Source organism: Amphimedon queenslandica, unplaced genomic scaffold (genome assembly GCF_000090795.2).
Source record: "Amphimedon queenslandica unplaced genomic scaffold, v1.1 AMPQUscaffold_13341, whole genome shotgun sequence".
NCBI classification, from domain to species: Eukaryota; Metazoa; Porifera; class Demospongiae; order Haplosclerida; family Niphatidae; genus Amphimedon; species Amphimedon queenslandica.
In genome coordinates, this window is record NW_003546423.1 from 35,963 (window position 1) to 44,863 (window position 8,901).

Sequence of the window (8,901 nt, forward strand, 5' to 3'; positions counted from 1 at the left end):
ATTTTTGTTGGTATGCATGGATAGTCAGTCATTCAGAATCCTACTTGCCCTTGTTTCCATTACTTTTTTATGAATTTGCTATAGAATCCTACTCAACCTTGTTTTTTTAAATTTTTTATGTTCTATTATTTATGTAGATGCAACTATCCCACCAGGTTCAACAAAAAACAGGATTATTGATGTATCAAAAATTGGTAATACATAGTTCATATACAATTCCCTAATTACTTGCTTTCTCATACTAGACACGAATGCAATGAGAACTATCAAAGAGCTCCTCCAAGAAGAAAAAATTTCAAAAGATATCAACATACTAGTGATTGGAAGAACAGGTCAAGGAAAGTCTGCACTGATCAATAGTCTCATTGAGCTGGGGAAAAAAATTGTACCAGAAGGATCAAAAAGTGCACGCTGTACCATAAAACCACAGCCTTACATCTATCCAAACATCATTCCTGGTGTCAATGTCACAATAATCGATTCTCCTGGTCTGCAAGATACTCAAAACAAAGAGCATAAATACATTCAAGAAATGAAGAATGAGTGTAGTGAGATCAGTTTGGTCCTCTACTGCATGAAGATGACAGACCATCGATTCACCAATGATGATGCAGTTGCTATTAAGAAACTCCATCAAGTGTTTGGCCGAAAATTTTGGGAGAGAGTGGTGTTTGTTCTAACCTTTGCAAATAGGGAAACACTAGATATGTGGGATGAAAGAGACAAAGATGATGAAAATGAGGAACCTGATGAAAGCAATAAGAAAGCTTGGGAAGAACTGAGGAAAGAGCGACTGACTGGTAGAGTCCAACTTCGTAAAGAAAAAATAAACACAATTGTCAATGACCTCCTGCAGTTACATGATTCAGAAGTGCATCAAGGTGCAATCCAGAAGATCAAGTTTGAAGTCCTTCCAGCTGGGTATCATATCTCCAAACATGATAGTGCTCTTTCTGGTGTCAACTGGAGGCATGATCTTATCACTTTATGTTGCAGTGCAGCAAAGCACAAGCAAATATTAAAATTAAACAAAAGTAAGATAAACGCTAAATACTTGCATTTGTATTTTTTTGATTCTTATAGAGATAGCATTAGCTGTTATTCTTGATAATCGTGGAGAGCTCAAGGTAGATCTAGAGAATGAAAAAAGAATACTTAATAAAGAAGCAGCAGCTCTCAAAAAAGCTTTTGAAGATCTTGAGTTTGCTGTTCTTTACTTTAACAGCCTCTCCTCAGAATCAATAGCTACCTTGCTTGAAGCAATAAGTGAAGCAGATCATTCACAATTATCGATGATAGCTCTAGTATTTCTTAGTAAAGGGAAGACACCTGAGCTTGATGATGCTGATGGAGTAATGGTGCCTTATAAAGATGTGTTTGATCCTTTTGAAAAATTTTCTATATATCTACCAGTAATATTCTTTTTTGATTCAGCAAGTGATGATACAAAGAAAGAGAAAAGTTTCGCAGCTGATGACAAACCAAATGAAAATGATTCCACACATAATGAGGTATATGTGAATGATTCTGTATCTGATGCTGTACTGGTACAGAATGAGAGTAATTTGACAGTAGCTGATACACAGAATGAGAATGATTTCAATTTGCCTCAACACATTTGCCCCAAAAATTCTCTAGTTCTTGCTGCTAGACACAGTTTAGCATCATCTCCTGTACTCAAAGACTTCACAGAAAAGCTGAGCCACACCAGTGTCCAAGAATGCTTTGAAACAATATGTGCTAATAATAATAGCACTACTGTGAAAAGCATATGGCATGACACTACGGTCGGGGATAAATTTTTCATTGTCAAATCAATTAATGACAGGTAGGACTAAGTATAATCAAGTTAAAGTAATGTTAAATTATTTTTAGTGTGGAAACTCTTGAACAAAAGTTGGAAGTATATCATTCAATATGGTACCCAATCCGTCACAAGACAATAGACAAGATGGAAGGAAGCAAAAATGAAATCATGTCAATAGTACGTAAAGAAAGTGAAGCCAGATTAGGAGTTGCAGTTTCAGGCATGGTAGTAGGTGGCAGCCTAGTTATTACTGGAATAGCTCTGGCTCCATTCACATTTGGTGGTTCTATTGCTATATCTGCACTAGGTGGTGTTGTGGGGGCGGCTACCGCTAGTGCAGGGATTGGTGCTTTTGTTGCTTCAAAAGTTCTTAATAAAAAAACATTAAAAAAAGCACAAGAGCATATCAACCTTGATCAGCAGATCAGTTTGATAATTAATGAAGAGGCCTATAAATATAATCAAATGATGACATCAGCTATATCCCATGTACCAGAGTCCTCAGCTATTGGTTTACAAGGTGTAGCAGCTACTGTTAGAGGTGCAACTGTAGGTATTGTATTTGGGGTAGGGAGTACAGTAGAAACAGCTGCAGCTGCTCTGCGTACTACTGGTCAAATTGCTGGAATGGCTTTAGCTGGAGCCTCATTAGCTGTAACAATACCAATCGATATTGGCATGATTGCATATCATAGCTATCACATACACAAAACAAAAAATGACCCAACCGGAAAGACTGCAAGCAATGAATCAGTGAGGATGTTATATGACACAATAGAAACATTGCTCAAAGGTAGGTGGTACACATGCACATGCTACAATCTGCAAGTTAATATTTATAAAACTGATATTTTTAGGTATGTGTCATGCAATCAATGAAATTGAGTATAAAGTTCAAACTGGCAGAAATATTCTAAATGATATTGGCTGTGGCTATGAAATTCATGTACCAGTAAAAGGAAGTAAAACATTTACAGTCACAGTTCGCACTCTCTTCTCTGGTCCATTTGTTTTTCCTGATGGGTATACTCTTGTAAGTGCTGTATATGATATCACAATGCCAGAGCTACCTCAACCAGCAACCATTAAGCTGGAGCATTGTGTTGATGAGTCAGACAAGACTACACAAAACCTGTACTTTGCCATTGGCAGTTGTGACTTAAAGGATAAAAAGATAAGATTCAAAACTGTACAAGAGTTCAATGAATCAATTCAACAAAAAACCAGTTGCCTCTTATGCATACTGTACAAAAGAACAATGTACATGTAAGTATATTACTACACATTTTCTGTTACTACAGTATTTTGCTACTACTTGTAATTCTTTTAGGGAGGACAAAGCATCAGTGAGATATGCTGCTCAATGCTCTTATGAGAGGAAATCCAAAAACTTTTGGACTCTGGATATTGTTTTTATGAAGCTTCATAATGCTAACTTAGAGGTACATTTTTATAAATAAAACTTCCAAAACTATTATCATTTTTCTATTTTAGCATGCCCAGAAAAAAGATGATCTTGAATACTCATGCTATCCATTTGCTTTTGAGTCCAATAACATCTCTCTTACTGTACCTAGCTTTAAAGTTGACACAGAAAATTTTCCAGGATGGATTACATTCCCAAATGATGGTGATGAAATGCCAGCTACTGTTAGTTATATGTACCTGTAATTGTTTAATAAAACTATTATTTTAATTTCATTACTAGATATCAATGAAAGAAATTGACACTGCTGAATTGAGGGAAGGAAGTGCTAAAGTGCTGAGAAAAGCATTTCCCTCTATCAGTTTGTGTGTTTATATTTTCGATGAAAATGTAGCTGCTGATGAAATAAATCAATGGTTCAAAATTGAAGGAACAAGCTTAAGGATTAATATTAAAAGAAACAAAGAATCATCTGGATATCATGCACTACATTAACAAAATATTAATTAATTACATTTAGTTGTGTGATAGAGCTATTAGCTGACTAGTTATTTGTACTAATATGGGTGAAACTTAATATCACAATGTATTAATTGGACATATACATGTACATGTACTCTTGATAGTATTAAAATTATGACACTTTTTATTTTTAATTAATTATAAATTTAATTTTTAGCAAAAGAGCTGGGCACATGCAAACATAAAATGATCTTGTACCCAACCCCTTACCTGAGACTGATAGCAATATAAAACTGACATTGTAGCATTAGTCTAGAAGAGCCATAAACTATAACAATGATTTTAATTGAATCAAAACAGTGGCTTTCTTATTTTGACCAAACCATACTTCATAATACTGGTAATCTACATGCAAGTACAAGTAAGTAAGTAATATGGGTAATACTGATACATGTACGGGTACGTATGTTGGTACACAAGTATACCTTCATCTTTGACTGTGTCCATTCCTGTTTTCTGAAATATCCTGCAGACACTAAAAAATAAGAATTATTCAACAGACAAATTGAATATCTTCGTACTATAAGGAGTACTTAAATTGTACTTTCTGACTTACTGCATGCCTTCCCAAAGTCTGGTTGTTCTTGTTCTCTTGCTAGTTGTAATGGGGTCAGTCCTAGTGTTGATACTTGTGGGTCCATCCCACAATACAATGACTTTAGTATTAGCCATGTACGAGCAGCATCATCTTTACCATGATCTAAACATACCTACAATATGCATACAATGTAATAAAGGGTCCGTTCAGCTATGCATGTACATATATATACATGTACATGTAGACGTAAAAACTGAATTCACAAAAAAGGAATTTGAAGCACAGTTGTCTCATGGCTAATGAAATCATAAACAGTTTTCATTTAAAACAGTGGTATTACATTACATTTGTGTACATGTACATGTAAATGTATGTGTCACTAAAATCTACACTGTACCTGATAGTTATGGTCACATAGTTTATCAACTGGTAGTCCTTCAATGAGGAATGACTTGGAACACTTTTTGAAATCACTCAACCACTTCTAAAAAAGAAACTCAATAATTCTATTCAAATAAAAATTAAGTTCAAGAGAGTTGACAGCACCATTCAATGTCAAATCAGGCATGCATGGGTATGTGACCATCATGACCACAATGGGATCAGGCAGGTCCTTTGTCTGGTTTAAGAGACAATACTGATGTACTGTAAATAAGAAAAATAATTTGTAAATTAATAATTATTTCAATAATAATAATTATGCACAAAAATAATAGTAAAAATTAATATCACAAGTTACTTTAACACTATTAATTAACAGCATTATAATCACAATGTTTGTTAATTTTCATGTTACACAGTTATGTCCACAACCAGATGGACACCAGCTGTTAATACTGAACCATTCCTTCAAATGAGACATGTGGCCACCATGACCACACACCTCACACATTGAGTATAATCCTTTAACAGGAGCATGACTAAGAGGGAGAGAGAGAGAGAGAGAAAGGCAATAACAAAAGAGTTACAGCACTAATGAAAACGTTAAATTTTAGTATCCCCTCTTACTTTAGTAAATTTGGAAAAAATCATGAACAACTAATTTTGATTGTAATCAGTTTAAAATTTATATGCATCAAAAGAACATGCATAATAATGCATCAGAAAATGTAATAAAAATTGAGAATTCTCTCCTTTTCATTTTTGACAAGATTTGGTCAATGATATAGCAACTTTGGTCCAATTTTTGAGAAACATTAAAAATTTGTAAAAAATCCAAACTTGATCAGAATTAGCTCAAACTCTCTACGCAACATAAGTACATGTATATACATAGAGAAAATGCAACAAAAATGCAGAATTCTTTACTTGCCAATTTTGACAAAATTTGGCCAATGATCATGTACTATATACATGTAGTACGCCCAATTTTTGAAAAAATTAAAAAATTTTGTAAAAAATCCAAACTTGATTGGAATTAGCTCAAACTTTCTACACTACATAAGTAATGTATGTGCATCAGGAAATGTAATAAAAATGAATAATTTTTTCTTAACATTTTTGATAAAATTTTGCCAATGATCAAGACGACTTTGGCCCAATTTTGAGAATCTTAAAAATTCATAAAAAATCCAAATTAGTCAACATAAGAACATGTATATGCATCAAATATTTTCTTCTAGTATTATATACCGTACAAGATGATTCATTGATGGGAATAATATTTGGCAAATTTACCTGTGGAAAGTATTGGTGGATTTTATAATGGCAATTTTGTGCCCCATGCCATTGAGCATGCTCAGATTGAAACAAAATGGCAGATTTTATATTGGCGATTTATTCATAGAACCACCAATTGCCAATATTAATTCCTCGCCAATAAATAATATTGCATGGTAATATTCAAGAAATACCACTCCTCAAAATCCTAAAAAAACTCTAATTTCTATTACAATTACTACTAATACTACTGCCACATTTCTGATACACAGTATGATTGTCCTTCACTCACCACACAGAGCAGATATTAAGTCTACCCTCACATTTCTGACACATTATATTAGCAGGTGGGATGGGCTTATTACATCGACCACACCCAATATTATACAGTGTTGAACTCTATAGTACGAGAAAATAATCTTTAAGTAACATAATAATCATCATTTTTACCTGACTAATTTCTTTTATTTGCTTAAGAGGACAGTTCTTGGTAATATAAACAGCTTCATTTAATAACTGATATTGTGTCAATAAATCTAATAAAAACATTTAAAATGTTATACATGTACATTATAAAAGACAAAATGACTGACAGTCACACAACCAGGCTACTTATAGTCCTTTCCTACACTAATGATTGTGCTGTAACATGGATTATTATTGTCAACAATGCGATTAACTGTCATTCACTGTATATCACTTAAAGCCAAAGGGCACAAACACTCACAACAACTATTAATGTATACACAACATCATTGATTTAAGAAATTAGCAGATTTATATTATAGGCCCTCATACACTGTAACTGGAAAATTTGTGATCAATACTCTACAATAAGTAATCAATTTTATTTGCATAACATAATTTAGTATAATAAATAGCACAATTAAAGTAAAAATAATAAACTTAATTCATATACTTTGATACAAAGCTGAACAGTTTTAATTGACTTTATAAAAGAAAAAATACAAAATAGTCTCACTGACCAATGTAAGAATGAAACCATTGCAGTAATGTTACTTCAGGTATCAGTTTACTGACCCTCTCACCAAACACAAGAATAATAGTAACACTCATCTGAACATCACCCTGTAATAACAATAACAAATAATAAATTATTAAAATTAAAAATGATAAATTTTGCATTTAAATTTGTACAGTTTTCATGAAAAAACAGTAGCTCAAATCAAAAGTACAGTATTAATAACTACATGTAAAATAATTTTTGGGGAAGAGCTTCAACCACATAATATGGGATCTTATTCTACTCAATATTTTGGCTATTACAGTTTAACCCACCTTCCCAGCGTAGTGCTTCAATACTTCAGCTACTTGAGGGGAGAAGTCCCAGGTAGGTGGAGTCCAGCCCTAAGGTTAATATAATGAACAGTGATGTTATAATGATGTGGTACTGGTATAAATTGGTTGGGGAAGTTGAGAGTGTGTTGTGAGGAGCGACGACCACTGGAGGCGTGAGATATACCACCACTAGAAGAGGGAGAGAAAGAGAGGAAATAAATAATAAAAGAGACCAGTACCGAGGGTATTAAAAATTTCTCTCTACCCTCTTCTATTTTTCCCTGTCTAATATCAAAACAATTATGACTAAAGATTTTAAAAATTATCAAGCAAAATGGCTCAATGCCATATTCCAGTGTATGTATAATAATACATTTGCATGTACAGTAATATGCATGTGTGTCACTGTGTACATGACTACAAGTGTGTGTGTGTACCTGTGACTACTGCCAATATCAAATTCAGGTACTTCAAGTGAATGACTAGCAATCTCTTGTCGTAATTGAAAAGGTTCTTTAGGCAACTACTCAATACATAAAGACTGTGTTATTAATCAGCTACTCACCTCAAGCTCCTGGTGGGTGTGACTAGCACTTTCACTGGTACTACTGTCTGAATCATTCTCATTATATTCAAAAAATTCTAAAACTAAATTGAAAGGAAGAGAAGAATAATAATTACAGGTATATTAGATGGACTCAATTGCTTCCTTCCCTCTCTCATTCCACTCCACATTATTAGATCCACATTGTGCTAATAAAGCTTACAACAACTGCCAGTTTAGAATGCAGGTTGACAAAAACATCACAAAATTTATCACAAATCATAAATTTAAAGAGATACTGTTGTCAATCTGCATTCCTAAGCCGGCATTTTTTATGAATACTATATTAGCAACTATAGCAGGCATTAATAAAAAATTTTGTTCTCTGTAAATTTTGTTCCTACCCCACTACTTCAGTGTGTGTGTAATGTACCTCCAGTGATATCTTGTGATTCATCATCAAGACCTGATTCACCTTCATTGGAATGAGACACTAAAAGAGAGATTGGGGAGGAAATAATGACAGCTAGGACAGACAGATAACAAAGAGAGAAGACCAAAATTAATAATAATTTAAACAACATTGCAAGTTGGTTGTCATTATCAATAGAATTTTTAAAATTATCTGAATAATAAAATGCCAGTGCTCATATGGACACTGGCTATGCAGAAAGGGGTGGAGAGTCTGGTCACACAATACAATTCTACCAGTATATATATATATATATGTACATGGAGTATGACTGTAGGAGTAGCCACACCCCTCATACTATAAATAGTACATGCAAGGTGCGATAGCCATTATTTTAAGGAGTGTTTTAGAAGAGTCCAGTGAGTGTCAGTAACCAGTGTGAGTAGTCTTAGACAGTAGAGCAGCAACTGCAGGTCGAACATGGCTGTAAGAATTCCAAGATTGGCATTTGAACCTCTAGATGATGACAATGATGGTAAGATTAAAACAATTACTGCCTAGCAATAATAGCAATCAATAGCATTGCCTCAAAGCAATTACAAAAATGAACCGTACCTATGATGTATGGTGTAGAGTTACATCTCGAACCTAATAGTGGGTTGTGTTTTAGTGCTCTTTTGAAAATGAAAATAAA

At 33.7% G+C, this 8,901-nt stretch overlaps 2 protein-coding genes across 2 annotated transcripts; one reads left to right on the forward strand and one right to left on the reverse strand.

Moving 5' to 3' along the window:
* Positions 1–295: 295 nt before the first annotated feature.
* On the forward strand, positions 296–3,733 carry LOC109582966 (uncharacterized; the record flags this gene model as incomplete). The annotated part of the gene is made up of 7 exons (XM_019998064.1): positions 296–1,034; positions 1,084–1,828; positions 1,876–2,600; positions 2,665–3,073; positions 3,138–3,249; positions 3,302–3,457; positions 3,516–3,733. Coding segments are annotated over 7 exons (3,099 nt in total), but the record flags the coding sequence as incomplete, so codon positions are not given.
* A 1,265-nt stretch (positions 3,734–4,998) lies between these two features.
* LOC109582967 (WD repeat-containing protein 24-like) lies at positions 4,999–8,379 on the reverse strand. Its single transcript, XM_019998065.1, has 9 exons — positions 8,229–8,379; positions 7,817–7,899; positions 7,689–7,774; positions 7,365–7,440; positions 7,252–7,320; positions 6,939–7,041; positions 6,403–6,488; positions 6,245–6,351; positions 4,999–5,213 (listed from the first exon to the last, which is right to left on the reverse strand). The coding sequence occupies exons 1-9, from the start codon at positions 8,377–8,379 to the stop codon at positions 5,081–5,083; spliced, it is 894 nt and encodes a 297-aa protein (XP_019853624.1). The 3' UTR covers positions 4,999–5,080.
* Positions 8,380–8,901: the final 522 nt, after the last annotated feature.

Bases quoted from the DNA above. Each gene is read 5' to 3' on its own strand.
- LOC109582967 (XM_019998065.1), bottom strand. From the start codon at position 8,379: ATGTTGTTTAAATTATTATTAATTTTGGTCTTCTCTCTTTGTTATCTG. The intron at 7,441-7,688 runs GTACACACACAC...TCCCTCTTCTAG, and splicing joins GATATTGGCAGTAGTCACAG to TGGTGGTATATCTCACGCCT. The intron at 5,214-6,244 runs GTGAGTGAAGGA...TCTCCCTCTTAG, and splicing joins CTTAATATCTGCTCTGTGTG to TCATGCTCCTGTTAAAGGAT.